At 39.9% G+C, this 19,267-nt stretch overlaps 1 protein-coding gene across 1 annotated transcript in view; it reads left to right on the plus strand.

Annotated features, from left to right (window-relative positions):
- Positions 1 to 2,911: 2,911 nt before the first annotated feature.
- Positions 2,912 to 19,267, plus strand: part of GPM6A (glycoprotein M6A) — a 238,611-nt gene continuing 222,255 nt past the window's right edge. The window contains exon 1 of the mRNA XM_036996129.2: positions 2,912 to 3,110. Coding sequence (XP_036852024.1) covers positions 3,107 to 3,110 — 4 coding nt within the window. The 5' untranslated portion in view covers positions 2,912 to 3,106. The remainder of the gene's footprint in view (positions 3,111 to 19,267) is intronic.

Raw genomic sequence — 19,267 nt, forward strand, 5'->3', positions numbered from 1 at the left:
TAGTTTATGTACGAGTTTAAATGCAATAGTTAAAAAAACAACACCCTGTTACAGCTACAGCTATTTCTATTGCTCCAGCCATCAGTAGACCCTTATCTACAACTTTGCAAGGGACCCAAATCCTTCAAAATTCTCTTGTAGTCCAACAAAACAATTGCTATGAAACAACCACTCCAATATTTATAAGCCTACAAGAAACAAACAAAAAGCAAGCCAACAATAAAAGAGATACAGACTAGTGGATGGAATCTCCACTCCCAGAAAAACAAGTTTCATTTCTTTAAAACATCCTTTTCATCATCTGACATCCTGCTCAAGTATTCCTGGCTTCCTCTTGACTTTTTCACATATAAATTACACTGATTGGCTTTCATGGCCATCTGTCAACTATTTCCACTCATTCTCTCCAGTAATATAGACGTGTGTAACTCACACATTTTCAAAGTCTTTTGAAAGGCACTCTGCCATTTAAATTCGAATTGACTGTTTTTTTTCCTTTCTTTTAACTCCTAATTTCACTGTGGTGAACTTTAGATCCCAAAGGGGCTTTTCAGTCTGATCTTATTCACTCTGTCTCTGATTTCTAATCCAGTTGGCCACTCCTTTCTTTGTGAAACTGTCCTCAGAGGACTCCCTCTGGGTTCTTCCCCTAGCCAGAGATTATTCTTTTGTCCTCTTGTTCCTGGGCATCTCTTGCCCAGTTATTAAATGTCTGTGTGTTCTGATTCCCCGCTGTTGGTGTTCTTTTCATTCTACATTCTCCCTAAATGAATCAAACCATGGTGATGTTGGAATGATATCTGACTGACAGATAAAATGTGCAATGAATGACTGACAGTCACTCTCTGCCCAGATCAAAACCCTTGTAGTCTGCAATCTAATACGTGATGAAACTTCTCCACTCATGTCGGAATTTAGCAAAAACTTTGATTTTGAGTTCAATGGTTGAGAAAAACCTCCATAATCTAAACAAGAAGTGCTAGTCTCTTCCCCACAGGACTTATGAAGAGGGGGCCTGGGGTGGGGCTGGAGATGAGGAATGAGTGGGCAGAGAGTGGAGGCAGAATCCTCAGACTTGATAGACAAGTAGGTGAGAGGCATGAGAAAGCAGAAATGCTGGGGAGCTGGTATTGTGAATAGAAGATATAAATTGAGTCGACAAATTGACATTTTTAGTGAATCCCCACTAAATTATTACATAATAAATTATGCAATTTGTTAAATATCAGGTGAAATAATGGCTTCTCTATATCCAAGATCCAGAAGTTTGATGCCCATTCATATGGTCACTGTAAAATAGATTATATAAACACTATACTTTTGATATATTATAGTCAGCCAAAAGACAGCATCATGATTTGATTATTAGATGGCAGTATATAATAAGTTATATCTTTAGTGCATTTCAAAATTCTTATAAGTCACTGAAAGTGTCTACAATATTTATAAATTATACTCAAAGTTGGAAGATAGCACCATGTTTCTCAAGCATGTGTCAATACGCATAGATACTGAGAGAGAGAGCATGGTGAACCAATTAACATCACAGACTCTGGGGTCTTACTGCTTAGCTTTGAATCTCACCTTCCTGTTTATTACCTCTGTGAATTTGGGCGAGTGATTTCGTTCTTTGTAGCTCAGTTTCCTCATCTGAAAAGTGAAAACAACAGCATCTCTTAACAAGTTCATGTAAAGGCCTTGGAATAGTGCCTGACAGTTAGTGAATTGCCCTTAATTTTTATTATTATTTCATATTTCAGAATCATGAAACAGTTCCACGGAAAAAAATATAGTTCTAATTTTTAAAATTATAATGTCTTGAAATAGATCCTCAGGAAGTGGTAAGTTGTCTGTGGTGATACAAAAGCTGTACATATAATCTGCAAACGGTCATCATTTATCTTTATTGATCCCAAGTGTAAGTGATGGCCTTTGCTGCACTCACAGTTCAGGGCAGTTAATTTCCAGAATGGCAATGCATTTCCAAATGTTGTGTCGAACACTTAACTTTTATTGGCTACTTCCTTTCTCCACCCACAAGAATAACTTTCTATTTCCATTTAACTGCAATTGGATTTGCAGCATCCCTCCCAGGAGCTACCTCTCCCATTGTGTGAGAAACAGCTGTGCAAATGTTTCTGTGCCAGTTTAACGATACCTCTGCATTTCTTGACGTATTTCTGCTAAACATATTCTTAATTATTTTTCATATTATGTCCTCTCCCATTAGAAAGGACATGAAAGGGTTGTAACCTTGTCCACTTTGTTTAATTCTTCCACTTGCTCATGGCATAGATTTGTATACTCAGGGTGTGCACTGCATGAAAAAGAAGGTTACAACACTGTGGGAACAGATTCACTGAAATTCTCGGGTATGAATCCTGAATGCACTAGGCCAGTAACCGGTACAATTATATATAATTATTTTTATAGCTTGAAGGGACCTTAGAAATCATGGTTCCCAGATCTTTCATTGTACAAATTAGGAAACTGAGTTTCAGTGGAGCCAGGAGCACAGCCCCTTCCACCCAGCTGCTAAGCCCGGTGGTTTTTTCTGCTGCAGCCAACTCCCAGTTGGATTGAGTCGCTTATTTACAGACTTCTGCATATGATGATGTGTGTGTGGCTTTTAGGACTTTATACCCTTGCCAGGTTACAGAAACAAGCACACTTCACACCGAAGAAAGAAGAAGAGACATAACACACATTAAAGGGAGAATTTTCTCTTCCCCTGCTCTTTATCAGTACCATCAGTAAAGGGGGACAATGGTATAGTGAAGATGAGCGCTCTCAGGGAATGTAAAAATCATCCTGTCAAACCTGCCTTCTGGAATAATCGTAGTAGTCTCCGCGGTAGGGGCTGCTCCCCGGCTGCGGGCCGCCCGCGGGGCGTGTGCACCGCGAGCTCGGCGGACCGCGGGGGCGGTGCCTGCACGTGGCCCGGGCGGGGGCGGGCCGGGCGGACGCAGGTGGAAGAGGAGGGCGCGCCGGCGCGGGGACCAGAGCGACTCCGCGGGGGCGAGGCTGTCACTGTCGCGGCGCGGGAGCTGGACAGGCGCCCGGCCACTCGCGCGCCTCCGGGGACGCAGAAGGAGGACGTCGGGCCATGGGTGAGTGCGCGGGGGCGCGGCGACGGCCCCTGGACTGCAGGCGCGGCGTCCGGTGGTGTAGCCCCCCGGCTCGCCGCCTGTCCCGGGACTTCCCCTGGGAGCGGGGCGGTGGGACGGGGTGGCACATGGAGGCAGGGCCGCGGGGGGCGCTGCGCCGGGGACGCCCTGGAGGGCCAGAGACTGGGGCACCTGGGATTGGAGAGAGCGGGTGGGATCCCGGGACCTCGCCGTCCCTATGTGTCCCGCGTTTCAGGGTGCAGTTCGGGGAGCAAGTTGAGATGGGGCTGGAGAAACGGAAACTTCCTACAACTTCCATTGGCTACAGGTTTGTGTGCCGGAAGGTGCCGGGGCAGGGCAACATTGTAGACTCTCTCCAGCCCCTGTCTCAACTAAGGGCAACATTTGCACAAAGGTTCGAAGTTGGGGCGGGAGGTTGATTGTCTGTACTGGAGAGCTGGATACACGGCTCGGCGTCCTCCTCCGCCCCCGGCCCCCGGCTCACGTCGCCGGGCGCAGTTCGCGCAGGTCATCGCTGCCCAAGTTTCTAGCCGGAGTCCACTGTTCTGAGTCTAGCCGGCAGCTCGGAGCAGCCCCAGGAATGTGGCCGGGCGGGGTGGAGGGCTGGGAAAACCAGGTGGGAATGGGGCAGTGCAGACGCAGTCCGCCGTGGTGGGGTCCCCAGGGTGTTAGGAGGGGCGGGGAGGCCGCGAGAAGGAAGGACTCGTGCTCGCAGACAGCTGGCCGCGCAGTGCTGCGTTTCCACGGGTGCTGGTGACGGCCCACGAGCAGCCCGGGTTCCCTGTTCAACGCCAGATTCGCCTTTCTTGTCCAAGTCCATTACGCGCCCCTCCCCCGGCCTCCCCCTTGTCCTTTGTTGCGAGGGATTTCTTCCCGACTAAAGGAGGCCTTTGGGATAGACGTGCTTGGGTTGAAATTCCTAAGTTCCCACAGGCTGCAAGGGTGGGGGCTGCTCTGACTGCTAATCGGGGGAGTGCACAGACTCTGGCCAACTTAGAAGAAAGGAAAAGAGAAGGAAGCTGAGGGCATTTGTGCCTCTGAATGTTAATTGTGGTCAAAACATTCAGAGTGTCTTCTTGCATGACGCGGAGCTCTTAGACCCATTTTTAGGGCCTTTGAATAAAACAGTGTTGCCAGTGATCTCCAAAATAGGCGGTCTTTAAAAGTTTTCTGAAACAGAGGAATATTTTGAAGTTAAAAAGGAAAACGGAAACCCCTTCTGAATTGTGGCAGAATGTGTTTCAAGCTCACCCTTCCTTTCTTTCATTGTCCGTGGGGATATAAACTTTCGTTAGAATAGCAAACACATGGAGGATAAAAGCGCTCATAAATGGAAAGCCAAAATAATTGACTTAATGTATCTATTCATTTACTTTCTCAAGAGCATTGAGATGCTATTGGGATCCAGTATAAAATCTCTAGAATGACATTGTTTACTTTGCCAACAGTGAGCTTCAGTGGACTGTCTACCAAAGGGTAAAGTACTCATAATTTTGAAGTTAATCATTTTTCTAGGTTGCATTTTCAAACTCCAGTTAGTCTTGGAGTTTCCTTCAGTCCACTTGGATAAAGTCTGTGTGATCCTAAGTTACAGGAAGGTGTTACTGAGGAGAGGAGGTGGCGTTAACACCTGAGCTTTTAGCATAGTCCTGAGCTTAGTCTCCAGCTCCTCTGTGTTCTCCTGCCTGTCTGTAATCTGACAAATACGAAAATCTGTCTCTTCCTTCTTCTGCCACCAACCGATTACATTTTTCCTATTGTACTTGCAGTCAGTAAAAGCCTGTGGGTATCAGATGGCTGTAGGAGAGTGGGTGGAGGAAGCGCATGAGAACCCAGAGGCCAAGAAAGTAGAGACAGAGCAGGTACGCAGCAGCGGAATGAGAGTACGCAGCTAGGACTCAGGACAGTGACCGAGACATGCTGTCCAGAAACAGGAGGAGCCACTGAGCAGCTGGGGGCTGATGAGAGAAAGAAGGAAGGAGTATGTCCAGAAAGTACAGAGAAAACACTCGGTCACTTAAGGTCATCTTTCTTCTCTTTCAATTTGTGAAAAGCATAGAACTTCATTACTTAGAACTTCTTTTATTTAGTGGTAGTAGGGGGTAAGAGCATTGGAGTCCAAATTGCTAGGATAAGGGGGACAAACAGCGTTGGAGAATGCCCGACCATGGCAGCAAGCTGAATCGTCCTTTCCTGGTGTCATGACAACTGAAATGTATCGTTAAAGACAGGAAGATGGTTCCATGGAGTGAAATGACAATCCTTGCCATTTTCAGAAGGAGTAATCCGTACTTCAGCATCATAGAAGGATGAGACTAATTGGTCAATCATATATTCTGAATAACTTAGATTTATGTCTATGATGCACAAGGCTAATTCCAAAATGAAGAAAAGAAAAAAGGTTATTTGCATAGTAGGCAAATTGAGATTTTAGCATCTCTTGTTTCCTTTTATTTTCTTTACTTCATAATACCTTTAGTTTATCTAGGTATGCAGCAAGGTTTTCCCTCAGCCCACAAATTTTTCCCTTCAGAAAGGATATGATGAAATAGTTACTAAATCATACTAAAAAAATCAGAACTAACTCTTCACTAAGAGTATTTACGTTTTAGCTGTAAGGTTAACTTTATCCTGCAAGCTCTCTTAATTGTGGAATTTCAAGTGCCAGTGTGAGACAGGGCAGAAATATTTGTAATTGCTCCTTAAACCACAATACTTACTGTTCTTTTTTTAAAAATGATGTTGAACATTATTTAGTTCCACAGGTGGTATGATGGAAAGTTTCATGGAGGGCATGGTATTGAACCTGATTTGGAGGTATGTGGAAGATTTGAGAAGGGAAGAGATATTTCCAAATAGAATAAGGGGCCCCTTTTCAAAGCAGAAAGAAAGTGTATTTAGGGAGCAGAAAGATGTGGAGCTGGGTTGACAGGACAGGACTTGATTTTGGAGAGCCTTCAAAAGTAACCCAGAGGTCAAGGAAGTAGAGGACGTTAGTACACACAATAGAAAATAGGGAGTCATGGAGGGTTTCGGAGCATGGACGAGTTCAAATGAGGCCAGTGATTAAGGAGGGTAAATTGAGCAATGTTGCCTAAGACAAAGGATAAACTGGAGAGGGTAGTCCCAAGTGTTACAGTAATCCTGGAATAATACGATGTCTGGCCAGACATAGTGGAATAGTGGCAATAGTGGAAAGGGAGAAAAAAAGATGGATGAAAGATATTTCTAACAAAAAAATCTAAAAAATTAGGAATTAATCAATAAAGAGGCAGATGAATAAGAGGTATTCTGTGAAGATTTGAAATCTTGTCAATTGGGGTAATAGTGGTTCCCTTGATAGAATATTTAAAGCATTACCCAGATGGTTTATTTTCTGGGTTCCTTGGACAGAAGATTAATTTTGTTTTTGAAGTGTTAATTAAGAGGTGATGGTTAGACATCTAAACACAAATGTTTAGTAGGTTGGAAATACATAATGAGATTTTAATCAGAGCACAAGACCAAGAAATAAAACAAAGATGTGAGGGTTACCAACTTTGTGGAAGGTTAAGTTCATATAACGAATTGTCTGTTTAAGGGTGAGAGTACAGGGAGTCCTGGTTGAGGAACAGGCAGAGACAGGACAAAGACTGTTTGCAGGAAGGGGGATATCAACCACATAATATGCATGAAATGCCCTAAAAGTGGAACAGAAAAATGTGACCCCTTTAAAATTTGTGTTAGATTTAGGGGACTATACATTTTGACAAGAGAAGAAAATGAATCAGAAATATTTTGCTCTCATTCAGTTTCAATAAAAATGGTCTTGGTGAAGGATCTATAAACTTGTTTGCAAATTTAGGCAAAGAATAATGAGACATGGTGGTGTCTTAACCTCATTTTTGATTTTTCAGGAAAAGTATGACCCCCTAGAGACAGTTAGGAACAAGGTACAAAGAGCCAAAGACTTGAAGCAGAGGAACAGATGACAATCTCTTATGTTTTTGGGTGGGTCATGTAAATCTTGGGGATCCTGTTTCCTCTTTTGTTTGAGGAGGGGGTTGGGCAAGAGTCTATAAATTGATGTAGCTCAGATCTTGATACTATAACAATTAGAGGAAAAAACATGTAAAGAAGATAAGGTTAAGCTATTTCCATTAAGCAAATCAAGAACATTTTAATGATGTTAGAATACTGGGTTAAACTTGCCGGGGTCACTTGGCCTCTAGTATGTTATTTTTCCTAGAACATTATAAAAGTCTGGTAGTTGGAACTTGAGCGGAGAAAGATAAACTAATGTTCTGATTATCTTTGCTGCATAACAACTATTCCCAAAACTAGTGAATTACAACAATTTATTGTTCTCTCTCATGGTTCTGTGGGCTGACTGCTGAGCAGTTCCTGTTGGAGGTCTTGTGTTTTTGCAACCCAGTATCTGCTGGAGATTCAGGCATCTGAAGACTTAGTTGGGCTGGCCTCTAAGGTGGCTCCCACGTATACCTGGCAGTTGATGCTGGCTTTTAGCTGGGAGTTGAGTTAGGGCTGCCTCAAGGGCTTGGGCTTTTCACAGAGAGGTGACTGGTTTCCAAGAAGGAGCTTCTCTAGAACAAGTGTTCTCAGAAGCCCAGGCAGAAGCTGCAAGGATTTTTGTGACTTAGAACATTTTAAGTCTCAGAACATCACCTCTGCTATATTCTATTGGTCACAAAAATCATTGAGGACAAGCAGATTGAAGAGGAGGGGCTTTGGATCCCCCTTCCTGATTTGTGGAGCAACATGCTCACAAGGAGAGAAGAACTTAGAGAGCGAGCTCATTTGATCTCATTCCTACTAGAGGTGTCTCCTAAGAGTGCTTTACAGAGTAAGACATCATCAGGTCCACAACTGAATAGAAGTTTTCTGAAACACATGTGATGAAGACTGAATCTGTAATTAGAAATACAAAGAAATCTAGGTAGTCACACTAAAACTTGATGTGAATTCGAATGTGGAGATTCATGCCTGGGTGGAAATGTATTAGTAGAATGCAGGTTCAGCTCTAAAAAATAATTTCAAATAAAGTCAGCTCATCTTTCTTATTTTAAGTCTGAAGTTTCTAAAGCCTTTGTAAATAAGTGTTTATTTTACTTGGAATTGAGTTTGTGTCATAAATTGGAATGTCAGTCAGCATAAATCCTTTTTTCCATATTCTTTTGTCATAATAACTAAATGCTTTCTGGTTAAACTGTTTAGAAACTTGCTTTAACTTTCAAAAACATGTTAATTATACAAAATACATAATTTGAGTTGGTAGAAGTTCAACTAAAAATAAGTATAGGCTTAAATATATTTATTTTTTGGAAGATATGTTCCTACATTAAATATATAAGATTTGATTTAACAAAATGTCACATGTAAATCTCATTTTATTGTTCTTAACTGGGAAGGGTCAGAGCTGTCATTTATGATTACAAAAACAGAAGTCTTTCTCCTAGACAATTGAAAAATAAAGAAAAATTAGAATGATTGAGATGAGTTTAACTTCAAGGACAGAATTAGTATCAACCTAGAAACTTAGAGAATTAGATTCTGACTGTTTCAGCTTGGTAGATTTGAGGGCATCCTATTTTCAACTGTTTGATGAGAGATGAGAAAATGAGGATATAATGTGAACCAGATGCTCTTTGCACACTGCTCATGACAGAGCGAACACACCACCACCACCCAACAAGAAATAAGGGCTTGGCCTCAATTCCCAACACAGCCGGAATAATGCACTAGGGTCCCAGAAAGCACTATGACCTGTGGTTAAGACAGATTCTTCTTTACTTTGTTAAGATAACCTGTCAGAATAGTCACTCACTACTTACTCTATAACGTGTATGGCACACCAAAACTGCGTAATAGCACAGTAACATCTCTTGTTGTTATTTCTATAAAAATTATAGGACCTCTAATTTCATGTCTAATTGAATAATTTAGAGAGTATGTTAAATACTAAGCCCTGGGTCCTGCTGCCAAGATTCAGGTTCAGGAGGTTTGGGCCTGAGAGGCGAATCTGCAGTGCTAACTTTCCTTCCCACCACTTTGGAGGCAGGAAGTCTGGGGCGAGCGCTGAGAAATAGCTGTTCCCAGTCGCCCCTCTCGGCTAACTGAGCTCCATTACAACTGCTAGTCCTTTATTTGTGCCTGTGATCCATTACTTTCAACGTCTGATCCCTTTGCTAACTCTAAGAATATCGCCAAGAGCTGTTACTCTGGTTTCCTTTCACTGTTCTCCTTACTGAGTCTCATAGTTGCCCTCTCTTCCTCCTCACCGGTCTCTCCTTAGCCTTAGGGAGGCTGATGTTCTCCAGAGTTTACAGACATTCTTCCCCTGCAAATTCCCAGTGATTTCCAGTCTCCTGGTTTCACGTGTTTATGTGCCGATGCCTCCCCGTCATCACCTGCCTGCTGTGCTGACCCTCAGCTCCTTCCCCCTACCAGGCCTCCAGCCTCCGCTGTTCACCATGGATTCATCCTCCACCAGCTACCAGTTCTCGCTGCTCCCTTCCCCTTCCCCTCTTGCCCCCTTCCTTCTTTTCCCTGAGGTCTCTGGAATAGTCCTGGCCTTCTTGATCTAACGTCATGACGTCTCTTACATCCACACTGTCTATCTGATCATTACTGCAGCCGCCTCTATCCAGCGCCTCGTCCCCTCCTGCCTGGACTTTCGTGGTCTTTCCTCTGAAGTTAGTGCCCCTCTTTCAGCCTCCTGCGGTCACCCCCCAGGTGAAGATAGAACAGCCCCCCATCTCAGCACAGCTCCTCCTGTGCCATTTACCCCCTTGACTTGATTTCGTGCTCTTCTCTCTCAAGCATTTTATTCCCTAACCAAGAGAAACTACAAATTCCATCTCCTTACCCTTAGCGTTGTCCTAGCTCCAGCTGTCGGATCGGGCTTGTTTTGACTGGCTGCGCCCTGTTTCTCCACGGAAACGTGAAGCTATTGATCCTTCATTGGCCAGCTTACGTGTTATTTACTGTATGAAAATGTTCCATGATTTGCCTTAGTGTTTTCCAAAGCATGGGCTGTGTACTAGTACAATGCAAAATATTTGTTTTATATATTCAACAAATATTCTAAAATATTTTATGTGTGTCATGCACTGTTTAAGTGCCTTATGAGTACTTAGTAATTTAATCCTCATAACAATCCTATAAGTGTTATAATTATCATTCTAATTTTTACACAGAGAGGTTTAAATAACTTGCCCAAGATAACCAGACTCGTTAATGGCAGAGAGGGTATCTTAACTCAGGCAACCTGTGCTCCCAAACACTCTTTTATTGGCCTTCCATTTGAGGTGGGGCATGATCTTATTTTAAGTAGTTCAAGGACATGACGTTAAGTAAAACTGAATCTTACAGTAATAAAATTATTCTCATTTCAATTTTTTTCCAATTCTTTTAAGTAAATCAAGAAGAAATCCTAACTTAGTACTATTAGTTTTATTCATTTCACAACAATTACCTTAACACATCTCCTTTTACAGAACAGGATAAATGCATCTTGGCTTAAATAAACTGAATTGAGTTATACTCAACTCAAAAAAGGTCAAACAATTAAAAAGTACCAACGATATTTCAGGTATTTCCCTTTATAACAAAGAGAGGGCAGGCCCTAGACTTTGAGATATTGGTAATCATTGTTTTTAAGATAAGAAATACTGCCTTTATTTATGGTAGAGATTTGAAGTTTTATTTAAAATGTACTTTACTAAAAATATAAATTTTGTTTTAAAATATGAAGTAAATGAGAGTAGTGATGATATTCAAATATGGGACAAACCATGTACCTGGAGGCAGTTTGCAGTAGCTCAAATATAAACATTTCAACACATTTTTATCCTTATTTATCTACTAGTTAGCCGTGAAACTTGGGCCTTTTTGTCACTTAACCTTTTGGGCCTTGGTGCATAATTGTTGGGAATAATATCAGTAATAATATCTATTTTGCAGGGATGTTTGTAGGAAATAAAAAGGGGATATATTTTAAGAAGAGTTTTGAATGTAAAAAATGCTCAGTTAATGATCCCATTTTTACACGTGGCTGGGAGAATATGGTGCCTGGAGTGTAGTAAACACTGCATCTGATGAAAGTCTGTTTTTTTCTCTATGTTCTTAATTTCTCTGTATTTGTTATGGCACTTATTTGTGAATGGAATGACTATCCCTGAGCAATGTATTACAAAGTGATTAATCATATGAGCTTATTTTGTATTACTTAAACATAGTTTTTAAAGTAAAAAAATATTTCTCTATGAAAAGGTTTTATGGCATTTGTGGATTTTTTTTTAATGAAAGAATATGCTACTTGTTTTAAGTTGCTATATAGTATGTCCAGTAAAGACGTTTTGCCTGTAAGACCCCTTTCAATTCCAAATACCTATAAGCTGTCACACAGACAAGCAATGAATAAACATACCACATTGGTGCCCACATCCTCGTCAGATTCCTGAAGAGCATTTCTCAAAATTGCAAACAAATCTGTCCTTCTTAGTAATTTCTTTGTGGTTTCAACCCAGACTTTCTTCAACCAGGAGATCTTGGTGTATTTCTTTTACATGGCCTTAGTTATATTTTTTATACATTCTCAGGTAAGGATAAAGAAGCAACTGAAATAAAATAAAAAAGCCCAAACATGCCATATTTCAAGGAATTATCTGAGGCTACATTAGGCTATGTTGCTCACTTATAATTCATTATATATTATTATAAATATATTACATAATAATTATATAGGACTAATAAGTGAGGGAACTAGTTGATGTATTTGAACATGTAGGTCTGTATGTAGCGTCCTAAACGTTTGAGGTGTATTTCTGTGTGTGTGTGTGTGTGTGTGTGTGTGTGTGTGTGTGTGTTTTAGAGGAGGGGGTGGTTCTTGTTTCTGAATTTCTTTTTATCTGTTTAATTTTTATATATGTGAGTACAAGATAGTGTCCTGTGAGGTTGTTATAATAAAAAGAGAGTTATTTTGTAAGTCCTAGAAATGGTGTTTTAGCCATCAACAGTGTTCTCTACAGGCGGGAAATTATTTTAACCAGGCACTGCATGGTTAAATCATAGTCTGTAAGTTCCAAACAAACATTTTTAAAAAAGAAATAGAAGGACATAGAGAAAGAGATACCTGAAAAATATAAAATATAGAAATGGAATACAAATCACTGCTGGCTTATTCCTTCTGGGTGTAGTATTTTGTCCTTGCTATTTTTATTAAATAAAAAAATAATTCTGTAAAATTATTTTTACAGAGTGCTGAAGTGGAATTGTGTTTTCAAAAAACTCTGAAAACCAAGTATACAATAATATATTTACTTCAGTAGACATTTTCTATCATGGAGATAAGTCAACATAACTTCAGATAAGCCAACTGTATGTTTCAGATTTGAACACAGATAATGAACATTGGATACTAAGGGACTTTCCTGCATTCCCATCTCAGTGTCTCTAACTAGTACAAAAAGGACAAAAATTCAGGACAAGGGGAAACTAGATATATGAAGCATATGTGAAAATGTTATTCATTGTTGTTACGGTTTTATACATTCTTTCCTTGTACAGGAAAATTTACTAATAATACAATTTTATTTGTTAATTATACCTGAGAAAGTAAATTCACAGGTGACAGGTTTCTAGAGAGGAAAGGTCAGAGCAGCTATTAGTGTAAGTGCACAATTTGTTAAGTAATTGGTTCCATAGGTAAAAATAAAGTAGAGATCACTAGAAAAATTAGTGTTACTAGTTTCATCATTTCACAGCAATTACCTTAACGGACTTCTTTCACATAACACAATAAGTACATCCCAGTTTAAATAAACTGAGAGGAGAAGTGATACTCAACTCAAAAGAAGGTAAAAAATTTAAATTAGCAATGATAACTTACATATCTCACTGCTTCATATTAAAACCATTGTACCTAGGATCACAACACTTCCATGGTAAAAGAGTACTCCATATTGTAATTTGCTGAGAGAATAGATCTTAAGCATTTCTGCCATAAAAAAAATGAAGAGATAACAATATGAGGTGATGGATATGTAAACTCAATTGTAATGATTTCACAATGTATACATATATCATGTTGTATCCTTTAACTATATATAATTTTGTCAAGTATATCTCAAAGCTGAAAAATTTTAAGAAAGTAAAAAAATTAGTTAAAAAAGTACTCCTCTCAAAAAGGCATCCTCTTAAATGTATTTTAATACTGATTTGACTGAGCAAGTATTTAAGGATCTATCACATGTCCACCCTTGTTCTTCACATAATGGTATAGTGAACAACACAGACTAAGTATAATTTCTGTTTCTAACAGGACTTATGCATTAATTATAGATATTAAACTTGCCCCCAGAAAACTATTTGAGAATTTTATAAAATTAGGTAATAAAGATCTAGAGTAAATATAATGATTTAAACCCATTGGTCAACAATGGAAGAGATCAGTAGAGGCTGCAGCCATCCTGGAAAGCTTTCTAAATGAGGGACCTTGAAGAGAAGCTGCTAGTCTGTGACTTTGTCAAACAGGCGTGGCCAGGTGTAGTCATAGCCCAAGAAGAGCAAGGAAAAAGCTATGAAGGGGAATGAACTTCACCCTGGACCCATCTGAATTTACTTCACCTCCACCTCTCCTGTATGAAGGCTACTAATTTTCCCACTCTCCATGACCTCTGGAATGGGATACGGAGTCACACTCTAGTAGAAATGTGTCTCTTTGATGTCCAGGCTATTTGTCTATTCAGCTTTCTGATTGACCTCAGTGATGGACTGACTTCCTGCTCCCTGCCATCATTCATTTATAGACTACTCCACCAACTCTGTTGCTCTCGTGTATTCCCCAAGATCTACAGAGATTTTCAGTCCGTGTGGGCAATCCTCTCAGCATGAGTTATCTCCTCCTCCACCACTCTCCCTTAACCCTAATTCCCATAACTCACCCGTGGATATTGTCATTAAGTGGGACTTTCTGACTATGTAAATGAAAATCTTATGCTTACACCACCAGTAATATTGCACAACACCCAGAGACATGATTCACATTATGTTGTACATGAGCCGAGGGGCTCCAGTTGTACAGAACACAAGGTGAGTGGTTCCCTGCCCCAGAACACAAGGTGAGGGGTTCTGCTTCTCACAGTCTCTCTGGTCCCCCACTCTGTCACTGCAACTCCACACCCATCACCCTTCCAGAGCCCTGAGAGCCTTGTGCCATTGCATTCTTTCCATTCCAGCCTATCATTACTTCCTTTTATTCAGTCATGGCCAAGAGCTCCAACTGCTCTTTTGCAGATATTCCTGGCTGCCTTGAACCTTTGGCCATAAGAGCCTGGGTGATCACAGCATTGATAGCAGGAAGGCTTGGTATAAGGATTGAGAGAATGGTTCTATTACCTGGTCATGCAACTGTAGCATTTCCGGCAGGGACTGATAAGGAACTTAGTGGATTTCATTACAGATGTAGTAGAAGGGAAGGAAATAAGAGAGAAAATGGGAAGAAAAACTTTTCTTTTTGTATGTTGGAATACCAACCATAAAAAGTTGAGAGGTCATCAAGAACAAGCAGAGATTGAAAATATTCACAATTCAGGCAGTTTCCAATGAATTAAACTCTACATACCAACTCTCATCTTATTAAATAGGAGGATGATCCGGTATAACTTCTAGCAACCCAGTGACTCAGTGTTGCTGTGTCGATCTACTTGTCCAGAGAGATGTTCCGTTACGTCCTGCCACCCCAAGTGGTCCTTTCTGGAAACCATGCATGATGATGAACTTTCCAGATGAGAGAGCATTTTACTAGGATTATGCACTTGGCTCCACTCCCCATGTAAAAACATCCAAACAAGCTTTTAAGGTCCAAATTTCCCATTGGCTACCATGATACAGTCAGAAACTTACAACATTTGACCCAAAGATGTAAAGACATCCACTTAATTGTAAGTGAAATAATTTAACTGACTGAATTATGGATTATAACTTCCTGGACTGTTACCAAATGATCAATTAAGTCATAAAAAATTTTTGAAGCTTTAGGTATCATAGAATGTGGAATAGTTAAATGCTGTTGATGACAGGCTATCAACAGTTTTTAAAATATCACTAGTTATTTAGCATTGTCAAAATGTTTCCCTTTTTCATATTTTCAGTATTTGAAATGCATGATTTAATTGAAATGAAGGACAAAGAAGAGAGTTCTTTCCTAACCCCTTACATTTCACATTCTTACGTTTAGGTCTCCCTAATTCTGGGGCTTTCTTCCATTTCCTTTACTTTTCGCCACCCTATTTTTTACGTCTTCCTTATTCTTTCTTGGCTTTTAAAGTTCAAAATGATAAATTCTTGGAGAAGGCTATTATCCTAGGGGTTGAAAGACCCATTCAGTTCTGTCCCATCTTCTATGTAAAGGACTGACCCAAAGCAAAAAAATTAAGACAAAGCATTTTTAAAACTATTTGGTTATCTGTAACTGTGTCTTTTCCTTTTCCTCTGAAGCTTTCTTAAGTGAATCTGTGGTGCTACATGCAGGTGAAATTTCTAGATGCAAATGTGTACAGGGAGCATCTCGCCACACAGACTGCCCTCCTGGTGGGCATGGTCTGATCTTTCCATCCCTGCAGCGACTACAGCACTGAGGTGCAAGTAGCCATTTCCGCTCCTCAAGCGGAGGCCTTCTGTTTTCTTTGTTACTGGATTTCTTCTTCCGTCCCAGGGGCTGTAGCTCGTTGTTTATTGGTTGGCCACTTGTATGAAAAACATCTAGTCTTTGGTCATGGACAACAATCAGAGCAATGAACTTGCCCATCATGGTGCACTGGGTATAATCTTTGGCCCTTAGGCTCTTGGCTGGCTTGCAGTACTTTGTTGTCCTGCAAGTTGGAGAACTCTGGCTGCTTTGTTGGTGGTTGTTTTCCTCTTTATTAACTCTGGCCAAACCTTTCATCATGCATCTTTAGAACCATGACAGCTTCCCGGTCAAATTTCAGTTGTGACCTCTGCATCCTCAGAGGTGAAGCTAAGGACTGAGGTAGTCATCTTCTCAGTGACTGAATGGATGCTGATTAGGTGTGTCCTGGTAGTTGAAGTCATAGCAGCAAGTCCTGCTCACTCTCTTTTAGGCATCTCAATGAAGTTTCTTTAGTGTTTGAATATGTAACTACAGAAAAGTTTCATCTCCCAGGGAAAATGCATATGGTCTCTTACGAGGAAACAGCTTCGTAGAGTTAATTAAGCATTCTTTTCTAGTGTTCATTTCTCATCTAAGCTAGAAATCATTTGCACTCCTTTCTTTTTTCCTCTGGCATTCATAACTAGGCTTTCAGTGGACTTAATCTTTTAATTTTAAAATGATTGATGCCAAGTTGTTGCCTAGGTTGGTGCCATTGCTTAGGTTACCCAGCAATGAAAAGAAGTGCATTGAAGTTACTTTAATGGCAACAAATACATTTTATTTTCAACAAAGACTCAGGACATTTTGCCGTCAATAATACTGTCTTGAGAGGAACTATAGTTATTCATTTTTCTGTAGAAAGGTGTACTTGGGAAGGTAATCTAATCTTTTGTATTAAATCTTGCTATCATAGTTGTTCATGTGAAACCTTCATAAGACTGTTTATCAATGATACTTTAATAAAAGAATCTTACTATCATATAAAATATGAATAGAAGAGGATTTTTTCTCTTTTTACAAGTTACAAATTGCAATGTGTTCCTGTAAAGATTCTTTTGAGGCTTATGAGAAATGATTTGGCAGTTTCTCATAAAGATAATATACTCTTAAGATGACCCAGCAAACCTACTCATATATATTTGCCTAACATAAATGAGAACTTATGTTTGCCCCCAAATCTATAAATGAATGTTTATAATGGCTCTATTCATAGTCATTAAAAACTCAAAATAGCCCAGTTGTCCTTCAGTTGGTAAGTGGATAAACAAGCTGATACGACCATTCAATGGAATACTACTCAGCAGTGAAAAGGAAGGACGTGCTTATAAACTGCTGATAGCACAACATGGATGCATCTCAGAAGCATTACACTAAGTGAAGCCAGATGTTAAGGCCTATCAATCTATTTATGTAACATTCTAGAAAAGGCAACTTTCTAAGGACAGTAAAACACATAACAGGGTCTGTAAGTGGGGTGAATGGTTGACTATAAAGGGACAGGATAATTTAGGGAGAATTTTTCTGTATCTTGATTATAGCAATGGTGATTATGTGACTAAGGTGAATTTTACACTACAACAAAGATATCCCAATAAAACAAAATCTGAAGCAGATATGATTAACTATTACCCTTAGTTTTGATTGGCAGGTTTCTACTGCCATTATATTCACAATCACCTTAGGGAATTTGAATTATCTTACTGAGGCCTCCAAGTTGTTTGTTTTTTTAAATTTTTTTTGCAAAGTTGAGATATTATTTTAAGGTTTGTGACATGGATCAAAGGTATGTAAATTATTTAACATAGTACCCAGGTTTAGTAGATGCTCAAAATCAGATGTTATGAATTTTAGTATTGGATGAAATAATACTGCTAATTATCATTTGGGCAAGAGACAAATTAGAAAACATAATAGTCAATATACTGGGCTGCATAGGACCAGCTGTAAAACTTCTAGAGCAACAAGCAGATGGCTTTATTGGCATTTCTATTCCTACTACTGGTTATTACTATTATTATATGCTTTGAATCAATGTAATACAAGTAGCATAAAGCTATTGATTGCATATTCATTGTTGGAGATTATAAACAGGTTATCTTTCTGGTGGTGTTCAGCAGCCAAGGTGAGATCAAATTGCTTTCTTCTCCTTGTCCCTCCGTGTGAATTTCTGGTGTGGCTCCAGGTTAAGGAGGCTGCCTTTAAAAACTGAGGAGCTCCACAAAGAAAAGTTTAATATAATTGATCTGTGCTTGTGGTTATGGTTTAGAATTAGACTGCTGAACTTAAGAAGTGAAGAATGATTGCCTCAGTTGGTGTGATAATATTTGCTTATCCCACAGCATCTGGAAAAGTTGTGTTTGAATAACCTCATAGGTGGTGTTGTGATTAAATATTCAGCAGTATAGACTGGTGATTCTTTGAAAAACAGGCCATTAGCTTATGGAATTGAAACAGAATTGGCATAGTCTATAATGGTTGAAAACTTAGACCTCATGAAACTATAGTACGTTTTTTACATTACTGTGACAGTTGTTCCTTGGTGGAAACTAAATTTTTCTTCAAACACTTGGTTCTGACCGAATGAAAATTTGTTTTAATTAAGGGAAGGCTAACATTTGCCCGAAATTGGAGGACACATTTATTGGAAGCAATATAAAAAATTGATAGCCTTTATATGAGCCATGATGAAATAGATGAAATACTGGATTGAGACACCACCTTTACTGTGATTGAATGCAAATTCGGCTGCATAGTTAGCAGCGGTTCTGGACCCTTACTGTGTATCAGGATCACTCAGAGAGCTTTTAATAGCTGGTATTTGGCTCATCCGTAGAGGTGGTCTCAATTGATTCTGATTATAGCCCAGACGTTTGCATTTTTGAAGAGCTCAGCACTTGAATCCAAATTTGAGAGCACCTGAATTGGACACTAGGTTCTTTTATTGGTATATTATTCATTTATTCAGGATAGATAATTGCTATGAAAAATAGTATCTACATCTCAGTGGCTCAAACAATATTTATTTCTCTCAAGTCACAGTCCACTTGTGGGTGTGGACAGGTACACAGAGGCTAGTGGGGAGGGGACCGACCCCTTTATCCAGTAGTGCCATCTTCCCCTTAAGGCCTCAGAATTTCCGACGTGGTCAGTGAGGGAAGAGAGAAGAAGGGGGACGAGGGGGAGTTTTTCTGCTCAGCCCTCTGTTGATAAATATACTTATGTCTTTCTACGTTAGCCACATTCAGTCTTGAGGTGCCCACAAGTTCAAAGAAGGTTGTAAGTCTAATCTAAATTTGTGCCTGGGAGAAAAGGAAATGGGGTTCAGTGAGTAGATGGCAACCTCCACCACAGTCTCTTAATCCAATATCTAAAACAGGTTTTGATTAAATCAGGCACAGAGGTATTCTAAAAGATCATGGTAAATGATAGCTCATCAAAATTGCTTTGTTCCTTAAACTTTCATTTA

The sequence above is a fragment of the Manis javanica genome, chromosome 12 (genome assembly GCF_040802235.1).
Source record: "Manis javanica isolate MJ-LG chromosome 12, MJ_LKY, whole genome shotgun sequence".
Lineage (NCBI taxonomy): Eukaryota > Metazoa > Chordata > Mammalia > Pholidota > Manidae > Manis > Manis javanica.